The sequence below is a fragment of the Dama dama genome, chromosome 33, assembly GCF_033118175.1.
Source record: "Dama dama isolate Ldn47 chromosome 33, ASM3311817v1, whole genome shotgun sequence".
NCBI lineage: Eukaryota > Metazoa > Chordata > Mammalia > Artiodactyla > Cervidae > Dama > Dama dama.
In genome coordinates this window covers 60,819,926-60,835,350 of record NC_083713.1, presented here as the reverse complement: position 1 = coordinate 60,835,350, position 15,425 = coordinate 60,819,926, and the positions used below count along the sequence as shown (strand labels likewise).

The 15,425-nt window shown below is 40.0% G+C and overlaps 1 protein-coding gene across 1 annotated transcript in view; it reads left to right on the top strand.

The window, feature by feature from the left end:
* Positions 1 to 15,425, top strand: part of THSD7B (thrombospondin type 1 domain containing 7B) — a 972,933-nt gene that overhangs the window by 842,143 nt on the left and 115,365 nt on the right. The window contains exon 15 of the mRNA XM_061135120.1: positions 11,641 to 11,774. Coding sequence (XP_060991103.1) covers positions 11,641 to 11,774 — 134 coding nt within the window. The remainder of the gene's footprint in view (positions 1 to 11,640; positions 11,775 to 15,425) is intronic.

Below are 15,425 nucleotides of genomic sequence, written 5' to 3'. Positions count from 1 at the left end.
ACCCTGATGCTGGCTGGGAAAGATTGAAGGCAGGAAGAGAAGGGGACAACAGAGGATGAAATAGTTGGATGGCATCACCGACTCTATGGATATGAGTTTGAGCAAGCTCTGGAGGTTGGTGAAGGACAGGGATGCCTGGCATGCTGCAGTCTGTGGGGTCACAAAGAGTTGGACACAACTGAGTAACTGAACTGATTAATGTTTTACTTGTCTCTTTCATTATCACCACCAAATCTTGGTATTTCTTCTTTCTTGTTATGTTGGAAGTTTTATGGAAAAGGTAGATCATGATCATTTTTTTGGTAACCACAATCTCATATTGGAACCACTTCCCCTTTCCCGGTCTTCTCATGCATTCCCATCTCATCTCCCTCACGTTGAAGGTGATTTGTGTGTCCCAAACTTCATTTGGAATATTCTCTTATGCCATAAACTTCAGAAGTCTTCATGGCTCCCATTGTCTACCAATTAAATTCTCCCTTGTCAAATTTCCTATTTACTTATCCCAGGTAGCTGCAGTCTTCCAGCTTCATCCTTTAGGTACCAGGGCCTTGTACATAGTTTATGAGAGTTAGATTTTGGTTTGTTTGCTTGCTTGCTTGACAAATTCCTCATCCAAAGAAGGTCATGGTAGATTAATCCCAACTAGAGCTACTTATCCTTGTCCTTGTGTATCTGTTAGTTCATCCACACAAACATAGGATGTCTTTACCTAAGGAATGTTCAACTTAGATCATACTGCTTCTTTATACAAATCTATTTTTTATAACTCAAATTAGATTGGTTTCTTAGGCATGCTGCAGTAGGCTATTATATTCATCGAGTGAAAAAATTGCCTGCATCCTAGAGTAGGGATAGTATGATGCTCTCAACTATTGAGAATGCGTGAGAGCTGTACAAGACCCTCTCCCAGCAAAGGCCACTAAGGAAAGTAAAGGTTTTCCCAAAACTTCCCTTTTGTTGGACATTTACATAATGGGTTTCAAGTTTATATGTAAGGACTTAAATCCCATCTCCTCACTTTCTTGATAAACTCCAAACAATACCATATACTGTTCTGACTTACCCTTTGGACATCTATTTTGGAGAACTGAGATCTGCTCATCTCTGCTTTAGCATTGCCTCATGGCTATAACGTAAAACTTCTGTAACCTGCAGCAGGAAAGCAATCTCTATTTCAGCTCTCCTTTCTGTTGCAACAGAGAGAGAAAACTTTCCTTTCTCACCTGATTTCTGATGGTCATATTCTGGTCCCAGACTTACTTTGCCTGTATATTTGTCCCCCATATCTATCTGTCTGTCTCTCTATCCATCCATCCATCTATCTAATCTCTGTACTAGACCCCTAGACAGTATCTAACAGATGCTAAGAACAGAAAGGTTCTTTCACTGGTCAGTTTTCCATGGTACAAGCCAACCCCCTCTAAGATATGTAACTCTTTTTAATTTTATAGTAGTAAGAACCCTTAATATAAGATAGCCCTCCCCACTTAACAGTTTTTTTAAGTATATAATGCAGTGTGGTTATCCATAGGCTGTATTGTACAAGAGGTGTCTAGAACTTATTCATCTTGCATCACTGACATTTCATACACATTGATTAGTGATTCCCTATTTTTCCCTCCCTGCAGCCCATAATAACCACCATTCTACTCTTTGCTTCAGTGAGTTTGGCTATCTGATATACCTCATACACATATATTCATGCAGTATTTATCCTTATCTGATTGGCTTATTTTATATAATATGCTCAAGATTCATCCAGAACCTCCTTTCTAAAGGGTTATAACTCTTACACAGTATTATGGAAGTATCAATCATATTTGGCACAGGTTTGCTTAATTTTTTTCACTTCAGCTTGGTAACGGCAATCTGTTCTGTGAAGATCCAAAGGGCAGCCACGACAGTAGTCATTGGCATTCTGTGAGCAATCTACAAAATTCCCTCTGATCTCATCTCACAGCATGGCCGTGGGTGGCATCTCCCAGGGGATTGGAGAAGGCAGTCCAGATTCTGGAGTGAGAATCCTTTTCTCATTCTACTGGTTATGATTGTTTAGAGTACTGTGATACAGAGTGTGGGCTTTATAGTTCAACTTGCCCCAAATTGCCTGTGTCACTGTGCTCCCTCAGTTCTGTATCACATACCACATACAGAGGGATTCTGATCAGTGCTCGTGTGTGTGCACTCACATGCACACACACACTTTATTGTAGAATATCTTGTGCATTATGAGGTCTACACAGCAACAATTTTTGTTGCTGATGTCCCTTACCATGTAGTTCGCTTTAAGACCATGGATTATTTTTATAGTCATTTAAATGATATACAGTAAGAAATGTAAATCTGTTATAAGGGGAAATATTATGCAATAAAAACTAAGGCAATTATACTTATTCACCATTATAAATAAACTACACCAGCGCAGATTACTGAGCTTAACCATGATCATTTGGATGAAGGCTTTGTGGTTCCCCTCCATTAAATACTCTCTGTAATGGGTGACACCTTGATGGGGAGGAGGAAGCATGGGGAAGGGGAAGAAGTACTTCCATGACTTGGAGCCACGCATATTCTCTGTAAGCAACCAGCTCTCCCACCTCCCATCTCTCCACCCTCTGCCATGGGAGGAGGAAAATAGTACTACATGGATGTCAGAGACGGTTTAGCTGTGCATGGGTGTTGATCTTGATAATGAGTACCCTGTGCTTAAAACGTCATCAGTGATATTCAGACCAGAGGGAAGGAATAAAGTGCCATAGGCCATTGGAAAATGAAAAGTAAAAAAATCTGGAGGATAGATCTTCTCAAGAAAAATTTATTTCAATAAGTAGTTTTGGAAAGAGGGCTATTCTATAAAACACATTTTATCAAAATATAAAGAGTATAGGACATAGATTTCTTGTTAGTTAGTTATTCTCTTCTTTATATGAAAAGACAGTGGTTCCCTGAGTGATATGAGGACCTTATGCTCTAACCCAGGACCAGTTAGCCTAGGTTGAGAAAATTCTTAATGAGTGACTTCAAATTCAGCAGTTCCTACAAAGAGAATTAAAACTTTTAAAATAACAACATTCCCTGCATTCATGTGACAAGTGGTGGGACTAACATTTATGAGATTATATTATTCAATGAGACTACAGAGATTTGGAATGAGAATGCATTCACAGGCCCCTTTAAACAATGTGACAATTCTCCAGGTACGCACATCAAACTTGGGAACCACGATTCTTAGGAGAAGGAGAATGAAGCTACCACAGTCATTATTTTAATAAACTTCTCATTGCCTTTAATGTTCAACAGTTTATTTGTCCATAAATCTTGCAGATAAAACTCATCCAGCATTATTAGTGTCATTTTTTAGATTTTTAATATCAGGATTGAAAAGAACACATATAATGCATATTTAAAACCACTGGTGAATCTTACAAACCAGGAATGTGGGTGAGCTTAGAGAATTCTTAGGAAGACCTTTTGGTTGCTGGGTAGCTGAGAATATAGTGTGAGAAAACATCAGGCAAAAGGAACTTAGCCAGGGCCTTAGGCTTGAACATCTAGGCTAAAACTGACAGTTACCCAAACCCTGTACATAACACCAGACTTCAGAAAATTCTGACTCCAATTGCTGCCCGTTAGAGCATCTCATAGCTCTAATGATTTTATTAGGTTAATAATTTTATTAGCTTAATAATCTCACAGGCATAATCATTTTCCCCAAAATACCAATTTTAAAACATTTGTGGATATATTTTTTTAACCCATCATCTTCACACAAAGAGTTGAAACCATTCAAAAGACAGAGGTCTGGTCTTGCTTTAAATTTGCATTAGTTTTCTGAGCCATTTTTGAGGGTTTTGAAATTGAGAAAAGAGATTCCATACCCAAAGACGAGAAATGAATTGCTTAGGCGATTTTTTTTTCTATTTAAAGTTAATAGAATTTACTATATAAACATCTTTTAATATTCAGCTTTGGGTTTTACTTTTTCAGGAATTTATAAATGTTAGCAGTATTTTCATCACTGAACAGATGATGGCTATCATGATATTCTCATTCAATCTGAACAGGCAGAGCCCATGAGCTCTGTACATCACCAGAGTTGGATTCTCAAATCTCAGTTTGAGTACCAGCCTTGTGTTTTATAAGCCATAAGTGAAGGACTTAGCTTCTTCTAATTTCAGTTATTTTTGCCTGTAAATCATGATTACAGCAGCCTTGTCTAAATCAAGGTTGTGATGATCTAACTCATGATTGTGATGACCAAGACCTAAGACATAGAATGTCTTGTACAAACATAAAGAACCACAGAGCATCACTGTGTTACCATTGATGACCAGGGACTGGTGAAAGATAGGTGCATTGTGGCTGCAGTTGCATTAGGACTGAATATTTTAGCATTGCATAGACATACTACCCCATGGGACCAAACAATTTTTGATACTTTCTAGCTAGTAAGATTAATGTTAAGGAGGAAGAGCATAACTCCATAGCAGACTGAATAAGAAAAGAGACAGGGGGGCTTCCCTGATGGCTCAGCAGTGAAGAATCTGCCGGCCAGTGCAGGAGAAACAGGTTCCATCCCTGTGTTGGAAAGATCCCCTGGAGAAGGGAATGGCAACCCACTCCAGCGGTCTTTCCAGGAAATCCCATGGACAGATGAGCCTGGCAGGCTACAGTCCATGGGGTCACAAAAGGGTCAGACACAACTTAGCTACTAAACAAAAACAACTAGAATATAGTAAAGTTGCAGGATATAAAATTAACACACAGAAATCCCTTGCATTCCTATACACTAACAATGAGAAAACAGAAAGAGAAATCAAGGAAACAATACCATTCACCATTGCAACAAAAAGAATAAAATACTTAGGAGTATATCTACCTAAAGAAACAAAAGACCTATACATAGAAAACTATAAAACACTGATGAAAGAAATCAAAGAGGACACAAACAGATGGAGAAATATACCGTGTTCATGGATTGGAAGAATCAATGTTGTCAAAATGGCTATACTACCCAAAGCAATCTATAGATTCAATGCAATCCCTATCAAGCCACCAACGGTGTTTTTCACAGAACTAGACCAAAGAATTTCACAATTTGTATGGAAATACAAAAAACCTCGAATAGCCAAAGTAATCTTGAGAAAGAAGAATGGAACTGGAGGAATCAACCTGCCTGACTTCAGACTCTACTACAAAGCCACAGTCATCAAGACAGTATGGTACTGGCACAAAGACAGAAATATAGATCAATGGAACAGAATAGAAAGCCCAGAGATAAATCCACGAACCTATGGACACCTTATCTTTGACAAAGGAGGCAAGGATATACAATGGAAAAAAGACAACCTCTTTAACAATTGGTGCTGGGAAAACTGGTCAACCACTTGTAAAAGATTGAAACTAGAACACTTACTAACACTATATACAAAAATAAACTCAAAATGGATTAAAGATCTAAATGTAAGACCAGAAACTATAAAACTCCTAGAGGAGAACATAGGCAAAACACTCTCCAACATAAATCACAGCAGGATCCTCTATGACTCACCTCCCAGAATATTGGAAATAAAAGCAAAAATAAACAAATGTGACCTAATGAAACTTAAAAGCTTTTGCACAACGAAGGAAACTATAAACAAGGTAAAAAGACAGCCCTCAGATTGGGAGAAAATAATAGCAAACGAAGCAACAGACAAAGGATTAATCACAAAAATATACAAGCAACTCCTGAAGCTCAATTCCAGAAAAATAAATGACCCAATCAAAAAATGGGCCAAAGAACTAAACAGACATTTCTCCAAAGAAGACATACAGATGGCTAACAAACACATGAAAAGATGCTCAACATCACTCATTATCAGAGAAATGCAAATCAAAACCACAATGAGGTACCATTACACGCCAGTCAGGATGGCTGCTATCCAAAAGTCTACAAGCAATAAATGCTGGAGAGGGTGTGGAGAAAAGGGAACCCTCTTACACTGCTGGTGGGAATGCAAACTAGTACAGCCACTATGGAGAACAGTGTGGAGATTTCTTAAAAAACTGGAAATAGAACTGCCATATGACCCAGCAATCCCACTTCTGGGGACACACAGAGGAAACCAGATCTGAAAGAGACACGTGCACCCCAATGTTCATCGCAGCATTGTTTATAATAGCCAGGACATGGAAGCAACCTAGATGCCCATCAGCAGACAAATAGATAAGGAAGCTGTGGTACATATACACCATGGAATACTACTCAGCCATTAAAAAGAATTCATTTGAATCAGTTCTAATGAGATGGATGAAACTGGAGCCCATTATACAGAGTGAAGTAAGCCAGAAAGATAAAGACCAATACAGTATACTAACACATATATATATGGAATTTAGAAAGATGGTAATGATAACCCTATATGTAAAACAGAAAAAGAGACACAGATATACAGAACAAAATTTTGGACTCTGTGGGAGAAGGCAAGGGTGGGATGTTTCGAGAGAACAGCATTGAAACATGTATATTATCTAGGGTGAATCAGATCACCAGCCCAGGCTGGATGCATGAGACAAATGCTCAGGCCTGGTGCACTGGGAAGACCCAGAGGAATCGGGTGGAGAGGGAGGTGGAAGTGGGGATCAGGATGGGGAATACGTGTAAATCCATGGCTGATTCATGTCAATGTATGACAAAACCCACTACAATATTGTAAAGTAATTAGCCTCCAACTAATACAAATAAATGAAAACAAAAACAAAAACAACTAGAACTCACATTTTTGAGGAGAAGGAAACCCATAGTGCTTTACTGATCTTAACACTCCTGGAGGCCATTTCCTCTCACATTTCAATGGGACAGACCTTGATTCTGACTGGCAGAAATTTCTAGTCTCAGTTGGGCCTGTGAACTGAATTTCAGGTTCTAATAAGTAGCCACAGTACCCAGCATGGAGTCTCAAGTATGAAGATCTCTAAGGGGTCTTGACTGGCAGCTTTACTGGAGCAAAACATTATTGCTACAGAAAACTGGAGGCCGTGAATTTTCATTTCTTTGTTTTGTGTGTGTGTGTGTGGTTGTTGTTGGATTATTTGCTTTGTTTGAGCCCTTGAACCCTAAGACTCTGATATATAATAATGATACCTGCTGAACCCCAATGAGACGCTCCCTCCAAGTTTTTACCAGTCAGTCTATAGTTAGAGAGCTGTATCAGAAAACAGTACTAATGAAATTGATCCGTTACAGTAAGCAGAGGTTTACTTAATAAATATTAAAGTGACTGACTCAATGAATGAATTTAAGATGTGATTCTGGATATGCAAAATTATAAAAAACAGCATTCCCCAATAAAGAAATAACACAGAGGACTCATTAGCAGGAGAATGACATGTTACTTCTCTCAGAGGTTTTAGATTTTTCAGTGGCATTTCTTAGTATTGGTGGCCCTATTAAGCCCTGTTATTTTCTTCCTAATTTGCACCATTTAGAAATGATTTTCATTTAACTTTCCCATGGCTCATTTCTCTCCTTTGGAACATTTCCATATGATTCCCTGATAAAGTTCATGCTTTAACACATTTCCATTATGAAACTATAATAAGGACCAACTAAATAGCAATATGAAATAGCCAGAACATAAAGGACTGACGTGAGAAGAAATTGGGCGTCCGGATAGTACATTTTTATTCTTGAATGCCTGCTGCCTTTTTGCCTCTTGTGGGTGTTGATCGTCTAGGTAAGAATTTGTGCCTGATGAGCAAAGTCTCTAAAGAAACAACTCACAATTCTTTAAAGACAGCCTTTCTTTCCTGTAGCTAAATCATCAGGCAGCACCTTTTGATAACATAGTGATGGCTATCCTTCACCAAAGCCCTATAATGGAAAGAAAAGGATTTCATTTTTGTTTCCTCTTAATATCCTCTGAGCTTTGTAAAATACTTGCGTGTTCCATTCATGAGCTTGTTTTCTCTAGAAAATTAAGTGAGGGTCATTTAGCACTCATCGCCCCTTCAAAAATTAGTTTCAATTCAACAAAAACTGATTGGATATCACCCCCTCCTCTACAATATAAACATCATAGAAACACAGTCCCTGCCTTCCTAAGATTTACAGGTTTTGTTCAGATACTCATGTAAACACATGCTGATAGTCCAGGTCTAACTGGTTAAAACCAGAAACATATTTATGAGTGGAGTTTCAAATTGTGTTTCTCTTGGCATGATCTTTCAGTATGATTTACGGAACAAAGTCGACATTAAGACTAGTGAGAAAAAAGAGCTCCAATAAGTGAGAAAATAAGAGAAATATAAAGAGGAGTCAGTATTTTGGTCATCTGATGTGAACAGCTGACTCATTGGAAAAGTCTCTGATGCTGGGAAAGATTGAAGGCAGGAGAAGAGGCATCAGAGGATAAGATGGTTGGATGGCACCACTGATGCAATGGGTATGAACTTGGGCAAACTTTAGGAGATGGTCAGGGACAAGGAGGCCTGGCGTGCCGCAGTCCATGGGGGTTGCAGAGTCATACACAACTGTGTGACTGAACAACAGAGATGATGACTTTACTGAATGAGTTTGATCCCACAGCTCTGTACAGTGTGGCCCTAATCACCACCGCCATCCCAGCCCTGCACATGGCACCCTGACATTATAATCTGGCTACAAGTCTGCTTAAAACTGAAACTCTCACCAAGGGCTTCCCAGGTGACCCAGTGGCAAAGTTATCCACCTGCCAGTGCAGAAGACTCAGGAGATGTGGGTTCATTCCCTGGGTCAGGAGGACCCCCTGGAGTAGGAAACCACAATCCACACTAGTATTCTTGCCTAGAAAACTCCATGGAGAAAGGAGCCCGGCATGGTGCCATGGGGTCTCAAAGAGTCAGACGTGACTGAATAAACAACTGAGTGCCAAAGACATGCCAGCTGGAGTCCTGGGAAAGGTCTTGTGGAAGTGGTGGGATTGACTTGAACTTTGAAGGAAGGTAGAGGTGGATCATCCCGAAATGACTGTAAAAGAAATATTAAAATGGCAGATGCATACAGGGGAAAAATATCAGGCAAATCTATGTGATGGAGAATCTTCAAGAAGTCCTATTTTTCACACCATTATTTAAGAAGGTGGGTCAACATATCCCTACACAGACCTGCTCCCTGTCTCCTCATAGCTTGTCAGCGAAGTTAGCGACTTCACTACATGACGTTTACTGGAGCATAAAGAATAAAACCAGTAAACTAGTACAAGACCAGGAGTTCAATTGTGGATATCAAAGATACATGCAACTAAACAGGTTTTCACTTTCCATCTGACCTTGGGGCTTTATATGGGAGGGAGGGTGAAAGTGTAAACTGCACTTGCTACTGAGAGCTTTAGAAAAATAGGTCCCTCTCGCAGAGAATATCCCATCCATTTGTTCTCAGATCCATGCATAAGCTGTGGCAAAATTACCTTTTTAATTAAGTTCTTCACCTCCCCCGTTTGTGCAAAGTGCCCTAGCAGGCTTTCTTCTGTCTCATGCATGTGTGCTCAGTGGCTCTGTTGTGTCTGACTCTTTGTGACCCCACGCACTGTAGTCTGCCAAGCTCCTCCATTCATGGGACTATCCCAACAAGAATATTGGAGTAGGTTGCCATTTCCTACTCCAAGAGATCCTCCCGACTCAGGATTGAACTCGCGTCTCCTGTGGCTCCTGCATTGGCAGGCAGATTCTTTACTGCTGCGCCACCTGGGAAGCCCCCTTCTATCTCATAGGAAAGCCAAAAAGCTTTCTTTAAAGTATCTGATATATGTTGAAGAGGTTATAGAACAAACTTGCAAATTCAGTGAAAGCTTAATTTCCATGGTGAAGTTGGATCTGCTAAACCCTCAGCCATCATCAGCTTAGTTTCCTAGTGTCTCTTGGATTTGGGTCATGACTTTTCATTTTTATAGATTTTTCTCTTACCTCAACTACCCTATGAGTTTGGGGGGAGGCAGACTTTTCTCCCTTACAAGTTGTCACCACCTTATTCTAATGCAGGCACTGCTTCTAACCCTTTCATTCTGTTCTTGTCAGCATTCACAGCATAAAATGTGATTCTTCTATTACTTAATTCCTTCCTTTCCTCTCATTCATTTCCACTCCTATTTTCCCATCTCCTTTCATTTCGCCCTCACATATTTTTCACTTTGCAGTTTTCCTTATCATCATATGCTCGACATGAGAGAGCCAAAGCGAACCCCACAGTTAAAAATAGTTTCTGACATTATTTGTGATTCCCGAGATGTAGTCTCGCAAATAACCTTTTCTCATCTGATTTCCATCTCACATGCTGACAGTGCTCCAATCTTGGTTTCTGATTATCCCATTACATAGTGCTTTCCCTTACATTTAGAGGAAACTCGCAAGGATTGGTTATGTTTGGATAGCACTGCCTAGTCATCATTTACAATTTTATGGAACTGGAAGGGCCAGGAGAGGAAAGACATGAGGCTCAAGTTCTTATTTAAAAGGGAAAGCATTAAATAACTATTTTGGTAATAGTTAGAATCACTACTCATCATCATGCTACACTGGAGCCACCTTTGTGATCGAGAGTAACATACCACATTGCTAAGTCGTGTCCGACTCTTTTGTGATGCCATGGGCTATAGCCCACCAGGCTCCTCTGTCTACCAGATTTCCCAGGCAAGAATACCGGAGTGAGTTGTCATTTCCTCCTCCAGGGGATCTTCCTGACCCAAGGATTGAACCTGCCTCTCCTACATTGCAGGTTGATTCTTTACTGCTGAGCACTGGGAAATCCCCAACATATTAGTATCATAAGACAGAACAACTGTTTTTCTTACCAAGGAGGAATGCAGTGTTCTCTGTTGAGGAGTAATGCATTTAAAATTCATTCTTAAAAAGACAAATGCAATTTATAATATTTCAGGAAAAACTCATCACAAATAAATGTGTAGGAAGTAACCTAACAATTCATTTACTGCATTCATTGTTTTTACTATATAATCTGTATGTATTCACAGTCAGTCATCATGCACAGAGTTTATCATGTATGTGTGTTTGTCTTGTGTATGTGTGTGTCTGTGTGTTTTAGCTATGCTATGAAAACATCCTACAAATAGCTAAATTCATATAAAGCCACAATTCCCAGAAGGATGAATGATTGCCTGTTAGCATTGATTGTTTGGGTATAGAAAAATAAATTTCTAATACAAATAATACCATTTTCCTTATGTATTCTGAGAACCTCTTATATTCAAGAGTAAATTTCCCTTACATATATTTATTTCAATTGACCTTGTAAAGTACATCTGAGAGTATAGTATACCATGTAACTGAGAGTTGGACATCTAATAGATGCTGTGTGAGATCTTTGGGGGGATAAAAAGATAATGGAATTCCTATTCTTGGTGGGAGATAATGACTGTCCTTTTTTCTCTTCTGCAAAGGCACACTATCATATTCTAGTTGATGGTCCCCATATGTTTTTTTAGATACATTAGTAATTTCAGAGAAGCCAAATATATCTTGCTTTTGGGGAATACAGTTTGGCTGTTGGAGCCAGACTATAGCTCCTGGATTATGTTCAACAGACTTTACTAAAAGACAGGCTGTTTTTCCATGACTTGGATAGTTCCACATAATTTTCTTCTCCTTTCCTGTTCTTGACAGGTGCATGAGGCAGTCCCATGTTACAGTGAGTGCAATCAGTATTCCTGGGTTGTAGAGCACTGGTCTCCATGCAAAATCCACAATGAGCTGAGGTCCCTGCGCTGTGGAGGAGGAACGCAATCTAGGAAAATCAGGTGTGTGGCCATGGAGACATTTGGGAAATGTGACAGTGGAATTTACATATTTCTATGAAAACAACAGTGTTGCTGATCCAAGTACACTCTCAAACCATATCCTCTGGCTTTTGCCCATCTTAAAAAGAAATTATATACTTATTTAGCTGCACCAAGTCTTTGCTGTAACATGAGGGATCTATTTCCCTGACCAAGGATTGAACCCAGGCTCCCCTGCATTGGGAGCATGAAGTCCTATCCACTGGACCATCAGGGAAGTCCCTGCTCATCTTTAAGTATTCCTGAACGCATAGGACCCTTGAGCTGCTGTGTATATTGTGGGATTCTATCTGCATGGCAGCCACAATTCTGAACATTTCCTGCAAGTGACTTCAGTGGAAAAACCAACTTCATGGAAAACCATCACATCCCTCCAGTGATGTATGGCTGTCACTGCTGACAAATTAGATGATTTGTACTATGATGCCAGGTCACTCTTTTGCTCTATGGTTAGTATAGCTGATGGACATTATCTTAATTTTGGGTGTCAATACATTGAAAAAGTCAGTTTAAACCCCCACAATTAGACTTCAGAAAGTAATATGAGAATAACCTATGACCAACCTACAGCATATTAAAAAGCAGAGACATTACTTTGCCAACAAAGGTCCATCTAGTCAAAGCTATGGTTTTTCCAGTAGTCACGTATGGATGTGAGAGTTGGATTATAAAGAAAGCTGAGCACCAAAGAATTGATGCTTTTGAACTGTGGTGTTAGAGAAGACTCTTGAGAATCCCTTGGACAACAAGGATATCAAACCAGTAATTCCTAAAGGAAATCAGTCCTGAATATTAAACTCCAAATTTTGGCCACCTGATGTGAAGTGCCAACTCATTGGAAAAGTCCCTGATGCTGGGAAAGATTAAAGGCAGGAGGAGAAGGGGTCAATAGCAGATGAGATGGTTGAATGGCATCAGCGACTTGATGGACATGAGTTTGAGCAAGCTCCAGGAGTTGGTGATGAACGGGGAAACCTGGCATGCTGCTGTCCATGGGGTCACAAAGAGTCAGACATGACTGAGTGACTGAACTGACTGAGCCAGTGGTCCAGTGGTTAGGACTCAGCACTTTCACTGCCAAGGGCACAGTCTTAATCCTTTATCAGGGGACTAAGATCCCACAAGCTGGTTGGTGCAGTCAAAAAACAAAAAGGTCTATTTAGAAATTATTTGGGAAGAAAGGAGGATAATTTTATTATCAACTGGGGAAAATAGCAATGAACGTTAGAGAAGAAGCATGAGCCAAAATATTAATCATAAACAATGATTTAGTATGTAAGCTCAAGAAGAAATCAAGAATAGTATAGTCATCTTTTCAGTTGCATGAGTGTAGTATGTTATTTTGCTATATTTCAGTTCAGTCGCTCAGTCGTGTCCGACTCTTTGCGACCCCATGAATTGCAGCACGCCAGGCCTCCCTGTCCATCATCAACTCCCGGAGTTTACTCAAACCCATGCCCATCAAGTCGGTGATGCCATCCAGCCATCTCATCCTCTGTCGTCCCCTTCTCCTCCTGCCCCCAATCCCTCCCAGCATCAGGGTCTTTTCCAGTGAGTCATCTCTTCACACGAGGTGGCCAAAGTATTGGAGTTTCAGCTTCAGCATCAGTCCATCCAATGAACACCCAGGACTGATCTCCTTTAGGATGGACTGGCTATATTTGGGGAGATTCATTTCAAATTGACACACCATGCCTGAATTGGGTAACTCCCTAATGAGTTATCTTTGAGATTGAAGTCAGTTGCCGGGGCACACCCAACTTCTTTGTGTTGGTTTTACTCAACACCAGTGAACTTAGTTTATTCAGTGATTCAGTATATATCCACCATTTCTGAGACTTGGTCCCATTGTCACAAAGTCACTGGTAGACAGTTGAAAGAAATAGCCACTGGCAAAATTGTAGAGATGCTCCTCATCACCAACCCAGGCAAAGGGTTCATAAACGTATTGTCTTTCTTTCCCACTGTTCCCTGCCTTTTCCCCTGGGGACTAGTTGCTCAGGCTGTCACAGACTTGGGCTTCTACCTCTTTTTCTTCAAAATCTGTCTCTTGTGTCCTATTTTCTCACGGCTTTGAGAAATGACTGACTAGCCTAGCTTATCAGGAAATACGTGTAAATGAGCTGTGGCATCCCTCACTCTCATCCCAGCCTGGCCTCTTAGCAGTATTAAAGCAAAGTCCCAGGAGAGAAAGGAAAGCTTTAAGAGAATAAATTGCTACCGGCAGAAATGTGGCAGGTTGATAGAGGAAAAACACACTTGAACAAGAGGGCCTTTAAGCCATACCTCTCTGTTCAAATGGATGAAGCCTGGTATAATAAAAATAGGACAGCTACCAAATATCATGTGTTATGGGTTGAACTGTGTCTCCCCCCGCAAAAAAAATCTGTGTATTGAAGTACTAACCTGCAATACCTGAGAATGTGGCTGTATTTGGAACCCTAACCCTCAACCCAAAAATGGCAAGAGGAGAGATTTTCAAAAAAGAAAATATAATCAGTGGTTTCAATGATTCTGAGAAGTTTACTAAAATAAGAATTGACTGAGTTTGGCAAAGGGGAGTCTGTTGATGATATCAGTTTTGTCTGGAATGATGATAAAAGTGTGATTAAAGTTAAGTCCAAGAGGTAATAAGGGAGGAGGGGGATGTGGGGATAGTGAATATAGCCATGCTTTAAAGCGGTTTTGTAATGACTTTGAGTAGAAATGAAAGTGATGACCAAAGAGGGAGATATGGCAAAGACTTTGATGCAGGATATGTAACTGCAGGGGCATTTTCATTTGAGAACACTTTCAGTTTCAGTCTATGTAAGTCTTTACTTTTGTGCTTGTCAGAATCACTGGAAGACTCTCTTCTTAAATCACATGTTAAATAGATAATCCTAGAAACCTGTATTTTGGGAACCCAATGAAAGAAGGTTAATGTGGTAAACAGAATGATAGCTCCCAAAAATATTCACATTCTAACCCTTGAAGTTTGTCAATATGTTGCGTTGAATAGGAAAAGTGTCTTTGCAGATGTGATTAGGGAAGATTGTCCTGGATCCTCTGGATGGGAACAACTTATTCACAAGTTGTCATCCTTAAAAATGGATGCGGGATGGGAAAGGAAAAAAGCAAGACACAGAGAGATACAAGGCTTTGAGGAGAGAGAAGGGGGCCATGGCCCCAAGGAACGTGAGTGGCTTCTAGACTGTGAGAGAGGTTAGGAAACGATTCTGCCCTCGAGCCTCCAGGAAGGTATGTGGCTTTGCCAGAGTGCTGATGTTAGTCTAGTGAGTTCCATGTTGGATCTACAAAATTGTAAAATAATAAACGTGCATTGTTTAAGTCATGAAGGTAGTGATCGTTTTGTTCACTATGTTAACTTTCCGTAAACCTTGTTATCAGCATGATGTTCCCATGCTTAGTTGGGCCATGTGTTATCTAACCTGTTTTGTGACCCTACACAGATAGTAAACCTTCAGTTACCAGCAGGGACAGGGCTGGGGGCATTGCCTAGCTCTGTGTATTGGGAAAGGGCATCTCAGAGCTTAGGTACTTCTTAAACATAAACATGTTTACAATAAATCCTCCAGTTTTTCTGCCTCACCTTCACTCACATTTCCAAAG